At 45.9% G+C, this 16,211-nt stretch overlaps 1 protein-coding gene across 1 annotated transcript in view; it reads right to left on the bottom strand.

Moving 5' to 3' along the window:
• The window catches only part of LOC116838877 (sodium channel protein type 5 subunit alpha-like), a 351,647-nt gene that overhangs the window by 173,081 nt on the left and 162,355 nt on the right, over positions 1–16,211 (bottom strand). Inside the window, exon 13 of the mRNA XM_075062179.1 lies at positions 2,718–2,850. Coding sequence (XP_074918280.1) covers positions 2,718–2,850 — 133 coding nt within the window. The remainder of the gene's footprint in view (positions 1–2,717; positions 2,851–16,211) is intronic.

Below are 16,211 nucleotides of genomic sequence, written 5' to 3'. Positions count from 1 at the left end.
GATCTGTCATGGCCTCTACTCCAGCCTGGCCAGCTCAGCCTACAAACAGTTAGATTTTGTTTAGCAACAAAACTCCGGGAACTCTCAATATCTGTTAAATTACACAAACTGTTTCTGAACACAGACCTCTTTGATACGTATTCCAAGACTTGTTGGTGAAATCATTTTGTGGAAGGATGTGTTTTGAAAAAGCATTTCTGTTAATAACAATGTATCAGTTACTATGAAACTGTAGCCATGATACACTGAATGCTGTTGAACCGAAGAAGTGGTGGGGATGGGGGATGGCTGTTCATTGTCATTGTTTATGATTTGTAGACCAGAAATTTAATTACTTTCCACAGTCTTTCTGTGTTTCGAGGAAAGAGTTTTCATTTCTACACTGTGGTGATAAAGGAGCTGTTCTGAAAAATATTATGATGAGATTCTATTCAAATAGATTTTATTCAGATAGAATCATGAATCTGAAGCCCAGAAAAAAGCTTGTCCATAATAAATATTACACAAATGGCTGTGGTAAAAAGTTTGTTTACTTGACAATCACTTATCTTTATCAGAGCTCTCACCAAGTTACCTAATAAATATTCTGATTTTTGTGTGTGTGTGGCGGGGGCGAGGGGTAGTTTGAAAACCAAACTCAGAAATGGATCTGAATTTCAAAAAATGTCCCTGTGTTTATAAACAAAATACTGGATCCAAGCTCTTCCTAACTTTGAGGTGTATGCAATACACAACAGAACCCAAACTGTGACTAGGTACCGATCCTGCAGCTGGATCATTGTAGGTGTACCCACAAGTGACTTCAATGAGGCTCCATAAGGAGTCTATTACCATTTCAGGGTCACAATCATCAATCACCAGTGGCATCCTCATTGAGTACCAAGTGAGATGTATAAAGCTTGCTGTATTCAAGAAACATAATTATAATCTATTTTAAAGTGGATTAGTCTGAAAACTGATGCCTTCTCAAGTGAGATGAGTGCCAACGGCCCAGATTATGGCTTTGACTGAGGTGAGATATACCAAGTTTATATAGCACAATAGTATAAAAAATGGCAACTAAGAACAGGCTTGAAAACATGTGAATATGTTTTTGTGTGAGCAAAATCCAAATTTGAAAGTGCAAACTCATATTTGTGCATACAGACTGGGTAATCCTGCCTCTAATTACCCATTTTGAGCATGCAAATACTAGTTTTTATGCACAACTGCTGATTTTGTGCATGCCAGTTGGTGTGTGCCTAGTTTTAGAGGCCACTTTTATTTATTTAATTAGGTGTATAAATATTTGTCCATTCTATGATCTGGATGCATACACAAACAGGACAGAAATATAATCCATATTTATAAACTGAAAACAGAACCCAACATCCCAAAAGCAAAGACCCAATTAAACCACACAATTGAAAAATCCTTAACAAGAGCAAGAAATTGTGTCTAGACTCTATCCAGACACAGGTAGCGTGGAAGCAAGTGGGACCCAACAGTTGTGTCTACTTATAGGAGATTGGTGATTGTACAGTGGATTACATATACTGTTCCATACAGTAGTGCCTGTTACCATTTCTTTATAAGAAATATTTGGAAATCTCTCAGTTATGGCCATCATTTTGAAGCATAACAGTTGTTGCCAATGTAAAATTTTGAAGGAGGGATGAAATAAAAAATCCCCCCGCAAGTGATTAATGACTAGGGATGCAGTCAGAAACGAGCTGATAGTATATGCGATCTGATACACTAATATTGTTCAAGATCCTTTTAAAGATCTTTAAATAAAAACAAATAATAAGGATACCTTAAATAAATAACAATTTTCACTTTATTTATATACTACAGGTATCTCCCATTTAGAGTTGGGGAAAATAGTATTTTTGTCTTGTAAATATTTGTGGACAAATACTAGTATTTTGAAAATAATGATACATTTGATCCAAATCTTGGGGTGGGGATTTTGCTATCTCTGCCACTGAACTAACATTTTAGTGGTTGGGATGGTCCAAAGTCATGAACTTGACGCAGATGGAAATTTACCATTTTCACCTACTCTGCTCCTTTCAGAAAATGATTTTGGTTTTAGGAAAATTTCTAGACAAGATTGAAAATGGTTTTGGTTTTTGGAAACACATTTTGTGCATGTTGCACCTGCAATGCAGTTCACTTGACTGGCATCGAGAATATTTTTGAATATCTCATCTTGATTGTTATTTACAAAAAAAAAGTGTATGTCATTTACTCTTTTACCTGTATATACTTAAATTTGATGCAATTTGGAGTGCTGGATGTAGGAACCTGATTTACACTCCTGTATGGGCTACTCATATCATTGGAGCTTGCATGGAGGGCAGAATCTTGACTTCACCTTGTCCGTGCACTGGCCCATGCACCAGAACTGGGGTAGAGTAGGCAGTAATTTCGGTCAGTAGGGCTCCTGCAGATTACTTCCCCCTGAAGCAAGACGGAAGCAGGAACTAACCTGTGATTCTCACAATCCGAGTTCCAGCCCTGTTTTCAGGGCAGTGCACCTATCTGCTGCTTTTTTCTTAGGCTGGATTGTAGGGTTACAATCCAGCCCATTATATTTGTGGCATAATGATCACACTAACCTCTAGTACAGCAATTTTTTCTGTAGTAACAGATATTGAAATTTATGACAGTATTATCTTTGCTACCAACTTATACTTGGGTTTGAATTAAGGAATCAGTAAGGAATGTCTTACCTTCCATGGCACTGGTAATGATACTGACTGCACTCACTGCTCGTTGTCTTTGAAATGGCTGGTCACAGTGGTCCACTGAAAGGCGATGGGGCATCAAAAGCTGCTTCTTGCTTGCCTCATCAGATGGAGAGGTCTGTTTAAATGGACATACTTGGTCAGCAAGGCACAAGAAAGGATGAAGTCAGGGCAGACATGGAGTAGAATTTTCAAACTCGAGCCTATGTTTCATGAGATTTTTATTTTGAAAATGGGACTTAGGCATTGCAACATTGAGCAGAGCAACCTTAAAAATCTGGGACTAAGTCTCTTTTGAAAATATCACTTAGGCATCAAAGTCAGACAAGTTCTTTTGAAAATTTTGCCACTTGATCTAGAGGCACTGATCCAGACTGAACATGTAAAACTATGGAAGTGAGGAGTAAGGGTATTTCTAACATCAGAGAAACATCAACTCAGTAGGCTCTTAGCTTGTGAAAGAAACTCTATTTAATTACAATAATTACAACATTATTTCTGAAATGTGTTAACTGTTTAATTATATGGGTACCAAAGGAAAAGGGGTTTGAACAAAAGCTCCAGTTATTGGCCTTTGATATCAAACAAAGCAAATGCTAGGGGTGAAAAGTGCCTCTTCATAACATGGCTTTTCTGGGTCTGCAGTGTTGCCAACACTTAGCACTTTATCACCAGTCTCGCGATATTTGGTGTTCCAGCTGCTGGAGTTCTGCAATTTTGTGAGAATCTCAGCTTTCATTTAAAGAAAAATATAAGCTTCTAACCTTCGCGGCTGCAGAGAAACATTTGAAAAAACAAAATCTAAAGGCTCAAAACGCAGAAGGCAAGTAAAAGAATCGCAAATTTATATATCTTTTAAAATCATGATTTTTTAAGCCAATCTCATGATTTTCGAGGTTTGGAGTTAGCAATACTGAGCCAGGCAATAGGATAGGATATTCTCATGCACATGTGGTATCTAAGATGAGACCTAATACTGTCAAACTTACAAGAATGCAAACAGTAAGAATTCTTTTAGTACGAGCTACAACTTCATACAGAGACAAAGCCTGCTTGCTTTACTTATGCCAATGTTCCCACAGCAGTAAAGGAGAGTGGATCCAGTGCTCGGAGTTGGGAGATGGAGGATAAATTCCCTGCTCCACCACAGACCTCCTTGTGTGACTTGAACAAGTCACTTAGCCTCCATGTGGCTCAGTTCCCCATCAGTAAAGGGGAGATGATAATACTTCCCTCCTTCACAAGGGGATGATAGGGATAAACAGATTAAAAACTATGAGCTGCTCATATGCTACAGTAATGGAGGCCAGATGAGAACCCTGCAACCTGATCTGAATCCAATGCCACCTGACTACAAGTGTTGGGTCTGGGTCATGTGGGAAAACAACCAGATCCTATCAGGCTAGGGTTGGGTCTCCTGCCTATGGGGTTGGTACGGCTGCAGCTTTATGCCCTGCTCTTGCTGGCCACCACCATCCCACTGCTTGTGCGTGCTGCAGAGCATGCAGAGGCGTTGCGGCACCTTTCACTCCACAGGACACACAGCACAACAAGGGGTGGTGGACAGCAAGACCAGGGCACACAGTTACTGCCATGCTGACCTGATAGGCCGGAGGAGAGACGAACACATGGGTAGGAGGCATCGTTGTCGTTGACTCAGTTTTAGGGGCAAGGGTTGGGTTGGAAAACCACTCAACTCTCCCAGACTTGGGTCAGGTCAGTTGTGCCCCGTTCTCGTTTGGGCCCCAAATTAGGCCCAAGCAGACCTCTAGGCCCAATGGGTCCAGGGGACGTTTTACAGTAAAACTCATGGGAGGGTGAGGGAGAGAAAATCTCCAATAGGTTTCCCTGACAAAGCTTTATAGGAGAGAAAAGCTGCCTGCTTTTGTCCCTCCCCACAGAGGAATGAGCTACTAGGTCCACCCACAAGCCCAGTGGAAATGTCTGGATCTGCAGTGACCATGAGGAACAAGTGGGAGGCCTTGATCATCAACCTGGAAGCCTTGTGGTTCTGCACCGTCACTGTGTCCAGGGAATTTCTGGCCACATTCACTGTCAGTGCATCATTGGAGCCATGCACTACCAGGAACCCCCACTGGCCCTAGGTACCCCAGGACCGCCCTTAGAGGGACTGTGCAAGAAAGGTAATTTGGTGACAGTGGTAACATTTTGGAAAAAAACAAAAACTCTGCCAACAGGTCTTCTAGTCTGGTCTGTGAGCTCTTCAGAGCATAAGAACGGCCATCCTGGGTCAGACCAATGGTCCATCTAGCCCAGTATCCTGCCTTTCGACAGTAGCCAGTGCTAGATGCTTCAGAGGGAATGAACAGAACAGAGAAATTTTGAGGGGATCAATCCATTATCGTTCAGCCCCAACTTTTCACATTTGGAGGTTCAGGGACATGGGGTTGCAACCCTGACCATCTTGGCTAATAGCCATTGGTGGAACTATCCTCCATGAACTTACCTAACAGCCATTGATGGATGTGTCCTCCATGAACTTATCTAAATCTTTTCTGAACCCTGTTACAATTTTGGCCTTTACAACACCCCCAGCAACAAGTTCCACAGGTTGACTGTGCATTGACTGAAGAAGTACTTCCTTTTGTCTATTTGAAACCTTCTGCCTATTCATTTAATCAGGTGATCCCTAGTTCTTGTGTTATGTGAAGAGGTAAATAACACTTTCTTAACAAATTTCTCCACACCAGTCATGATTTTATAGACCTCTATCATACCCCCTTGCTAGTTGTCTCTTTTCTAAGATGAGCCATCCCAGCCTTTTTACTCTCTCCTCTTATGGAAGCTGTTCCATACTCCTAATCATTTTCGTTACCCTACTTAGAATCTTTTCCTATTCTTATTTTTTTTTTAGCTGAAGTAACCAGAACTGCATGCATGTTGTGTACTCCTCAGAGTAGAGACTGACCTTTTGTTACATGTTTATACAAAGCCCAGCATAGTGGGGGTGGGACCATTAGATGCCACTACACATAAAATAATAATCATAATACTGACAATATATAACATCAAAGTTCTGTGGTTAGAAATATCAACCACTGGCTGACCAGAGAAGACTGCTATAAGGAATTTTAAAGTACCACTTCAATCACTGGCTAAACCAGGCTACCAGCAACTGCTTTTTAAAAAACGTGTTATTAATTTCTTTTATAAAAAAAAAGTTGATCTGTGTACATCAAGTTACTGACAGAATCATAATCAAAGTCAAAATCAAAATAAAGGAAAAGTTATTGTAATCAAAACCTATTTAAAGGAAGTCCTGTAAATGTGAACAATATAAGAAGTCATCAGGCTATCTGGGGTTTATGGAGCAAGGGAACAGAGAGAAAGAAAGATTTTAGATAAATTAGCTTGCTTTACTTTTTCCCCCTTCAAAAACCCCTCAACAAATCAAAGAAATTAGAACATTTTATTAAAAAAGAAAACATTTACAAAATTACATAGCCATTCACACCAATTTGGCATACATAATAAAATACATAAAAGTCAAAGAAAATATTACAAAAGGAAAAGAAATAACCTGGCAAAGGAACTACGGAAACAAATTTCAAAGTAAAAAGAAACAAGAAACAAATGAAAATGAATAAAAGAGAAGAAATTACTCTTCTAATTCCCTCTGCAGAATTATAAAGCATAAATAAATCTCCCACTTCAAATTCTTCTGGATTATTTAACGCAGGGGTAGGCAATTTATGGCACATGAGCTGATTTTCAATGGCACTCATACTGCCTGGGTCCTGGCCACCGGTCTGGGGGGCTCTGCATTTTAATTTAATTTTAAATGAAGCTTCTTAAACATTTTAAAAACCTTATTTACTTTACATACAACAATAGTTTAGTTCTATATTATAGACTTATAGAAAGAGACCTTCTAAAAACCTTTAAAATGTACTACTGGCATGAGAAACCTTAAATTAGAGTGAATAAATGAAGACGTGGCCTACTACTTCTGAAAGGTTGCCAACTCGATTTAATTTCTCTTTTTAATATCATATCATCTTTCTACTTACTGTGACACACAGTTTAGCACATAAAAGTAGTGCTTCTTGTACTGCGTCATCCAGAAAGCCCAAATATTTTGATTATAAGGAAAAACACTATACCTCTGCTAGCTTGTGCAGAAGTGCTCATGTCAAGAAACATCTTGGCACCCCTTATGCAAAACATGCTCTTTACTCCTAGGTGCACAGAGAATATACTCCTTAAAGTCCAAAATTGCAACAATAAATGTAACATATGCACCACGTTACTTTTCCAACAGGATTGTTCATGGGCATACTTCCTGTTACATTTATCATTATACAATTTATCTCTGTGAGAGTTTAGTTTCAATAGGACTAGCAACATAAAAGTATACTGAGTGCAGAACTCCCTTCTTGTTTATTATTTATAGTACCTGAATATTTCTAATCCAATTGGATTTTCAAATGTCTCTATTTTCCTCAATAACCACAGTATGCCCAATTCAGAGACAATGTTACACAGTGCCTTATTCAGCAAATAGTCATGTTGATATTAAAAGGACTATTTGCAGAGTAAGTTACTATCCAGTGTGAGTAAGGGTGAATATTTTTTGAAGGAGATATATCTAAGTTATAGTTCTTTCCTTGCTTCCTCATAGCTCAGTTGGGGCAAGGGCGTGTAATTTGCTGCTGATCTACACCCGCAACAAATTACAACACACACACCCCTCCCACTTGCTCAGCTGCACTGACCAGTGAGTGAGGGATGGATCCAAAGTTCTGCCTATTCCATGCCAATGCAGCGTCAGAATGCAAGGTCTGGGTAGACTATGCAAGAATGTAAGCAATATTTTTACTCCTTTGCATAGGTATGAATCCAAGTCCCAGTCCAGCCTGAAATCTGTTATGCGTTCCACTAGCACTTAAGAAAGTTTCCATCAATACAAATTCTTGAAGATGATTAATGTTACTCGGGAAATTTATGAACAGTTATCCTTCATAAGGAATATGTGTTTCTTTCTATATTAGAAAGAGAGACAACTAACAGTGGTATGTAGAATTGGCAGTTGAAGTGTTGTGAGATTGAGAACACATCCAGGAATCAGGCACCAGGACAAAATACACAGTATTATCATTAGATAGGCATAATGGTTCATAGTACTTATATTTCAATAGAAATTAAAAAAAATAACAATTCTTAAAGTAATGCAGGAGATCATTTTTAAAGTCCAGCCATGAAACTATACCTCAGTTTTAAAAAAGACATCTCCAGCAGGACAAGCAAAACTATTTTTGTGCTGTTATTTCATTCACTGGAAATGTTTCTCGCTTGTATTCCATAAGGATAGATACACACACACACACACACTGTAATTTACATATAAATGAGAATATACAGCACTGTAACAGTATTTTGTTCTGAATAACTACAATTCTGAGGTATGCCATTGCTGCTTGAAGATAGGCTCCTTTATGGCAGCATTTTAAAGGCTGCATTTGGAGCTGGTTCAGCTTTAATTTTCCATATACCATAAAAGCCTTTTCAAGCATAAAAAGGGGGTGGACAGGCTACAGTATAAACAATGGACCCAATAAAGTGACAGCACAAATGTTTAACAAGATTGAAGGAGACTATCATAGCATACAACCATGAAATGAAGGTCTTTAATTTTGTGGAAACGCCATTATAAAAGGAGAAGCAGCATTGTATGCTAAAGCAGTTTGCAATGTTTATCTCATATTTAAATAATTAGTTGCAGGTATATGCTCATTCAGGATTTGCCCGCAAAGTTTGCAAATAAACTGAAATTAGCAACAATGTAAAGTTCTGCACCTGCAGTGGTTGCAACTGAGGGACTAAGAAGGTATTATTTTAGCATTTTAGCTAGTTCTTGTCTATATTACATCTGAGTGGTGATTTTTGGATTGCTTCCTTTGTCAACAAGCACTTTTTCTCAGTATAGGGAAAGCACTGACATTTTGCCTTTTTATCAGTCTTGGGTAAAGCTAGAAAGAAAAATAATCTCCTTGCTTCTATATAGTGGTCAATAATAAAAAGCTGGTTTGGTCAGCAAATGGTTTTAGTATTAGTGAAAACAAAGGCCTAGCCTTTCAAAAATGGATGCCCAAAATTAAGTTCCTAAATCCTTATTTAGGCATCTAAATACATTGCCTCATTTTTAAAAGTGCTGAGTGCCCAGTAGCTCCCACTGAAGTCAAGTGAGCAACTTCCGTCTTTTCTGTTATTTTAGAGGAAAATAATTCTGAACAATTGGAAAATGAGGAATGGGCCTGTTTGAACAGACACCTTAATAGGACATTTAAATGCATCCTTTGGATGCTTGTATCGGCGATGAGGCACATTAAGGACTAGATCCGCTGCCTTATGAAATCAAAGGGAAGGCTCCTATTGACAGGCTTTAGATCAATCCTTAAAAGAAAGTGCCAGTCTGACAATTCAGAGTGGAAACATGGAGCTCGATTTGAAAACTAGTCTCTGCGAGCCTAGTTCTGGTGATGTTTAGTCTCCTTTCCGCTGCTACAGCTCAAGTACTTTTACTGGCTTTGTCTCTCTATGTTCAAAATCAATTTAATCAGTGACTTTGCTATTGTCATGTCCCAGATGTGGATTTCTGCTCAGGCTGACTCACTAACAACATTGGAGCTGACCATCAGTGTACACCTAAACACTAAGAAGCTATAAATAACAATGACCCCAGAGATTTATACCCAACTCCAACTCCCTGCCTATTCTAACCCCCAAAAACAATTGTTTGACTGAACAAACAATGCCAAAAACCCTGCCATTTTCCCACGGTGTTAGTGAAAGGGCTCCAGCTGGCTTCACAAGACAAGAGAGGATGGAATTTTGTCTATAACTTAACCCTAATGAAACTCTATACAGCAAGCAGAAACCTCTAGTTATTTACTTAGGGATCCTCCCTGGATCTGATGTGTCAAACTATAGAAAAGATGGTTACTCACCTTTGTAACTGTTGTTCTTCGAGATGTGTTGCTCATATCCATTCCAGTTAGGTGTGCGCACCGCACATGCACGTTCGTCGGAAGATTTTTACCCTAGCAACTCCGGTGGGTCGGCAGGTCGCCCCCTAGAGTGGTGCCATTATGGCGCTGGATATATACCCCTGCCGACCCGACCGCTCCTCAGTTTCTTCTTGCCGGCTACTCCGACAGTGGGGAAGGAGGGCAGGTTTGGAATGGATATGAGCAACACAGCTCAAAGAACAACAGTTACAAAAGTGAGTAACCTCTTTTCTTCTTTGAGTGATTGCTCATATCCATTCCAGTTAGGTGAATCCCAAGCCTTACTTAGGCGGTGGGGTCGGAGTGAGATGTCGCAGAGTGTAACACTGTGGAGTCGAAGGCTGCGTCATCTCTGGACTGCTGAACCAGGGCATAGTGGGAGGCAAAGGTGTGGACCGAGGACCAGGTAGCTGCACGACAAATTTCATGAATGGGCACGTGAGCGAGGAAAGCAGCCGATGAGGCCTGAGCCCTGGTAGAGTGCGCAGTCACGTGGCTCAATGGGACGTGAGCCAAGTCGTAACAGGTGCGGATGCACGATGTTACCCAGGAGGAAATCCACTGCGAGGAGACGGGTAGGCACTTAACACACTCAGCCACTGCAACAAAGAGTTGGGGGGTTCTGTGAAATGGCTTTGTTCGCTCGATATAAAAAGCGAGCACTCTACGGACGTCTAGGGAGTGTAGCTGCTGCTCCCTGCAGGACGAATGTGGCTTTGGAAAGAAAACAGGTAGGAAGATTTCCTGGATAACATGGAAGGCTGATACCACTTTGGGGAGAAAGGCCGGATGCAGTCGCAACTGCACCTTGTCCCTGTGGAACACAGTATATGGGGGATCTACCATGAGGGCCCAAAGCTCCGAGACTCGTCTCGCTGATGTGATGGCCACCAGGAAAGTGGTTTTCCGTGAGAGGTAGAGAAGGGAGCAAGTCGCTAACGGCTCGAATGGGGCGGACATGAGTTTGGCAAGAACCAGGTTAAGGTCCCATGTAGGGGTAGGGCAGCATACCTGGGGGTAGAGGCGCTCTAGGCCCTTAAGGAATCTAGACATCATCGGGTGTGAGAATACCGAGCGGCCATTCTCCCCTGGGTGGAAAGTAGAGATGGCCACCAAATGGACCCTGAGAGATGATACCGCTAGGCCCTGTTGTTTGAGGGACCAGAGGTAATCCAAGATGTTGGGAATGGAGACCTCAGTGGGAAGGAAGTTCCGCTCCACGCACCAGCATGCGAAACGCTTCCACTTGGCCAAATATGTCGCTCTAGTGGAAGGCTTCCTGCTACCCAGGAGCACCTGTTGCACTGGGGCAGAGCAACGCAGCTCAGACTGGGTCAGCCACTCAGGAGCCATGCTGTGAGGGGAGGGACTGAAGGTCCGGGTGACGCAGTTTGCCGTGGTCCTGAGTTATCAGGTCCAGGTGAAGAGGTAGGGGAACAGGGTCAAGAGAGATGGAAACGTGGTTTTTCTGAGAGGTAGAGAAGGGAGGCAAGTCGCTAGACGCATTGGGCGCGACATGATTTGGCAAAACCAGGTTAAGGTCCCATGTAGGGGTAGGAGCAGAACCTGGGGGTAGAGGCGCTCTAGCCCTTAGGAATCTAGACACATCGGTGTGAGAACCGACGGCCATTCTCCCTGGGGGAAAGTAGAAGATGGCCACCCAAACTGAACCCGAGAGATGATGACCGCTAGGACCGTTGTTTGAGAACCAGAGGTAATCCAGATGTTGGAATGGAGACCTCCAGTGGAAGGAAGTCCGCTCCAATCGCAGCAGACAGCGAACGCTCCACTGGCCAATATGTCGCTCTAGTGGACAGCTTCCTGCTACCCAGAAGCACCTGTTGCACGGGGCAGGAGGCAACGCAGCTCAGACTGGGTCAGCCACCAGAGCCATGCTGTGAGGGAGGATGAGGTCCGGTGACGCAGTTTTGGCCGGGTCCTGATGTATCAGGTTCCAGTGAAGAGGTACGGGAACAGGGTCAGCTTAGGAACAGGTCTAGCACAAGGCTGTACCAGTGCTGCCGAGCACGCTGGAGCATCATGGAAGAGAGATGGAAACGTGGTTTTTCTGAGAGGTAGAGAAGGGAGCAAGTCGCTAGACGGTCGAATGGGGCACATGATTTGGCAAGAACCAGGTTAAGGTCCCATGTAGGGGTAGGAGCAGAACCTGGGGGTAGAGGCGCTCTCGCCCAGGAATCTAAGACATCATCGGGTGTGAGAAGAACCGACGCCATTCCCCTGGGTGGAAAGTAGAAGATGGCCACCCAAATGAAACCCGAAGATGATGATACCGCTAGGCCCTGTGTTTGGAACCAGAGGTAATCCAGATGTTGGGAATGGAGACCTCAGTGGAAGGAAGTCCGCTTCCAATCGCCAGCAAGAAGCGAAACGCTCCACTGGCCAATATGTCGCTCTAGTGGACAGCTTCCTGCTACCCAGAGCACCTGTTGCATACGGGGCAGAGCAACGCAGCTCAGACTGGGTCAGCCACGCAGGAGCCATGTCTGTGAGGAGGATGAGGTCTCGGGTGACGCAGTTTTGGCCGTGGTCCTGATGTTATCAGGTATCCATGAAGAGGTACGGGGAACAGGGTCAAGCTTACCGGAACAGTCTAGCACATGGCTGTACCAGTGCTGCCGAGCACGCTGGAGCATCATGGATAAGCAGGCTTTGTCCCTGCGTATTTTCAGTAGGACCCTGTGGACGAGCGGAAATGGTGGGAAGGCGTAGAGCAGGTGTGTCGTCCACCGTATAAGGAAGGTGTCCACCACCGAATCCGCTGAGAGGCCTTAAACGGAGCAGAACGTCTGGCATTTCCTGTTCCCGCGAGACACAAAGAGGTCTATCCAGGGAAATCCCCACCTCCGGAAGAGCGAAAGAGCAACGTCCGGGTGAAGTGACCATTTGTGGGAAAGGAGGGATCTGCTGAGGCGATCCGCCAGCGTGTTCCGAACTGCCGGGAGAAAGGATGTGATGAGGTGTATAGAGTGGGCTATGCAGAAGTCCCAAAGTCGTAAGGTTTCTTGACACAGGGGCGAAGATCTCGTGCCGCCCTGCTTGTTTATATAGTGCATGGCCATTGTGTTGTCGGTGAATATTGACACACAACGGCCCTGTAGGTGCTGTCGGAACGTCTGGCAAGCGAGACGGACCGCTCTCAGCTCCCGGACATTGATGTGGAGGGTCAGCTCTTGAGATGACCAAAGCCCTTGGGTGCGTAGGTGTCCGAGGTGAACTCCCCAACCCAGGGATGACGCGTCCATTGTCAGGGACGCCGAGGGCTGGGGCGGATGGAATGGGAGCCCTGCACGTACCATGGATGGGTTCAGCCACCACTGTAAGGAGTCTAGGACGGTCGGGGGAATGGTAATGACCATGTCCAGAGGATCCCTGGCTGGTTGGTATTGTGAGTTGAGCCAGGACTGGAGGGGCCGAAGGCGCAGTCTGGCGTAGTTTGTTACAAATGTACAGGCCGCCATGTGGCCCAGGAGAGCGAGGCAAGTGCGCACCGAGGTCAACGGTGCTGCTCACAGACTCCGGAGGATGGCTGCCATGGCCTGGAATCGTGGCAGTGGTAGACAGGCTTTGGCAAGAGTGGAGTCCAGGGTAGCGCCGATAAATTCTATCCTCTGAGTGGGGATCAGAGTCGATTTTTCCGCACTGATCATTAGACCGAGATGTAGGAAAAGGTCCTTGACAATGCGGATGTGACTGAGGACACGTGCCTCGGAGGTCCCGTGGATGAGCCAGTCACCTAGATACGGAAACACATGTATCCGACTGTGGCGGAGGTGGGCAGCGACTACAGCCATACATTTGGTGAATACTCTTGGGGCTGTAGAGAGTCTGAACGGGAGGACCGCGAACTGCAAATGTCGGCAGTTGGCCACAAACCGGAGGAACCTCCTGTGAGGTGGGAAGATGGCTATGTGGAAGTAGGCATCTTTCATGTCGAGGGCAGCAAACCAGTCTCCAGGATCCAGGGATGGGATAATGGTCCCCAGGGATACCATACGGAACTTCAACTTTATCATGTATCTGTTGAGTTCTCACAGATAGAAGATGGGTCTGATACCTCCCTTTGCTTTGGGGATTAGGAAGTAGCAGGAGTAAAACCCCTTGCACCGCTCGTGCTCCAGCACCTCCTCTATGGCTTCTTTGGCGAGGAGCGATTGCACCTCCTGCAGGAGGAGATGCTCGTGAGAGGGGTCCCTGAACAGGGACAAGGAAGGGGGCCGGAGAGGGGGGGGCTTGAAATAAATTGGAGGTGGTATCCAAATTACAGCGTGCGTAAGACCCAACGGTCTGATGTTACCTGGGACCGTGTAGGGAGGAAAAAGGAAAGACGGTTGGAAAAGGGAGGGGACGGATCTTTTAAAGAAACTGATACAACGCCCTCGGGTGCACCTTCAAAAGGAAGGCTTTGGCCCTGAGAAAGGCTTTGAGGAGCTTTGGTTTTGGCCCCCTTGGTTGCCCGATTGTCTTCGGCGACCGGTTCTGCCTCGCCGTCTGGCGAAGTCTTGCCTTTGCCGGGGCTGAGGGTAAGGGCGGTGCGGTTGGGACCGGAAGGGCCTGCGCTGGGTCACCGGCATGTGCATCCCTAACGAGCGCATAATAACCCTGTTGTCTTTTAGGCTCTGCAGCCTAGGGTCAGTTTTGTCCAAAAATAGCCCTTGGCCCTCAAATGGGAGATCCTGGATCACGTGTTGGAGCTCCGGGGGGAGGCCGGAAACCTGCAGCCACGAGATACGGCGCATGGTCACGCCAGAGGCCAGAGTCCTGGCAGCTGCGTCCGCGGCGTCCAGAGAAGCCTGGAGGGAAGTTCTTGCCACCTTCTTTCCTTCGTCGAGGATGGCTGAGAACTCCTGCCGGGCATCTTGTGGAAGCAACTCCTTGAATTTATCCGCTGCCACCCACGTGTTATAACTACAGCGGCTAAGGAGGGCTTGCTGGCTGGACATGCGGAGTTGGAGAGCCCCTGCCGAATAGACTTGGCGCCCTAGCAAGTCCATGCGTCTCGCCTCCTTTGATTTAGGGGCTGGCGCCTGCTGACCATGGCGTTCCCTCTCATTGATCGACTGGACAACGAGGGAGCAGGGAGGAGGATGGACATAGAGATATTCATAGCCCTTGGAGGGCACCCTATATTTATGCTCAACTCCTCGCGCCACCGGTGGGACAGAGGCCGGAGACTGCCAGATGGTAGTGGCATTGGCCTGTATGGTCCTAATGAAAGGAAGAGCCACTCTAGTGGGGGCATCTGATGACAAGATGTCCACCACTGGGTCCTGTACCTCCAGGACCTCCTTGGCTTGCAAGATCATATTTTGTGCAACACGCCTGAGGAGGTCCTGGTGGGTCCTGAGGTCAGTCGGTGGAGGGCCAATAGAAGAGGTTCCAGCTACAGCCTCGTCAGGGGAGGATGAAGAGGAGAGACCTGGAACCAGAGGGTTTGATGAGGATTCTGCCTGAAGGATGGACTGTGTCTCCCCGGGGATGTGGGAATCCTGAGGCTGGGTCAACCCTTCCTCCATAGGGGGAGAAGGGGGACGGGTGATTGTGGCTTCCGGCGCCCAGTGCTCTGAGGTGACTGAACGCGATTGACCTGGTTGAGAGCCTTGAGCCTGATGGTACGCCCAAGGCATCCAGAAACTCCATTGCTGCAGGCCATGATCTTGAGGTTGGGGCTCCTGAAACAACACAGCAGGCACATCAGTGTCCAGGGCGTATACACTGTCCTCCTGAGAGGACACGGAAGGATGCCGGGACAGCCAAGGAGGAGCCGAGTGAGGCTGGTATGAATCCTTTGCTCTCACCGCTGGAGATCTCCTCGGTGCCGGGGATCGGTACTGGGAGCCATAGCAGTGCCGAGAACGAGATCGGGACCTGCAACCAGCGCGGTGCCGGGAGGTCGACCTGGATCTCGACGGTCTGCGGCGGGACTGGCTGTGAGAGTCTCGGTTCCGGGAGTGATGCCTAGAGCCGGAGCGGTACCAAGAGTACCGGGCAGGACGAGAGGTAGATTGGTGCTGCGAGTGCGACTGGTACCGCCTAGGTGAGCTGTACTGGGACTGTGAGCGGCATCTCGACTGGGACTGTCCGAAAGCCATCGAGCAGTGCCGGGACCTGGATCGAGAGTGGTGCTGGCTTGTCGAGTCCATCGAAGGAGGTCTCATAGCAGCTGGCTTGCCTCTGGAATGCAATACCCACACCGGCGGTGCCGGGGGTTGAGGCAGGGCAGACTCAGTCATCTCAGTCAGGTTCCTGGCCCAGGCTAATGTCTCCAGTGTGGAGGGGACCACAAGCTCAACCACAGGCCTCTGAGGGGAGCTTTCAAGGACCGGACTCGACGGCCCTCTTGGAACCGGAGTCGACAGTACCACAGTCATCGGTGCCACAGCAGGAGTAGGTGGTGGGCGATCTGAACGAGTCTGCGCCGCAGGTGTGGTGG

This window comes from Chelonoidis abingdonii, chromosome 2 (assembly GCF_003597395.2).
Source record: "Chelonoidis abingdonii isolate Lonesome George chromosome 2, CheloAbing_2.0, whole genome shotgun sequence".
Lineage (NCBI taxonomy): Eukaryota > Metazoa > Chordata > Testudines > Testudinidae > Chelonoidis > Chelonoidis abingdonii.
The sequence above is the reverse complement of the archived record's forward strand: the minus strand, read 5'-3'. Positions and strand labels throughout refer to the sequence as shown.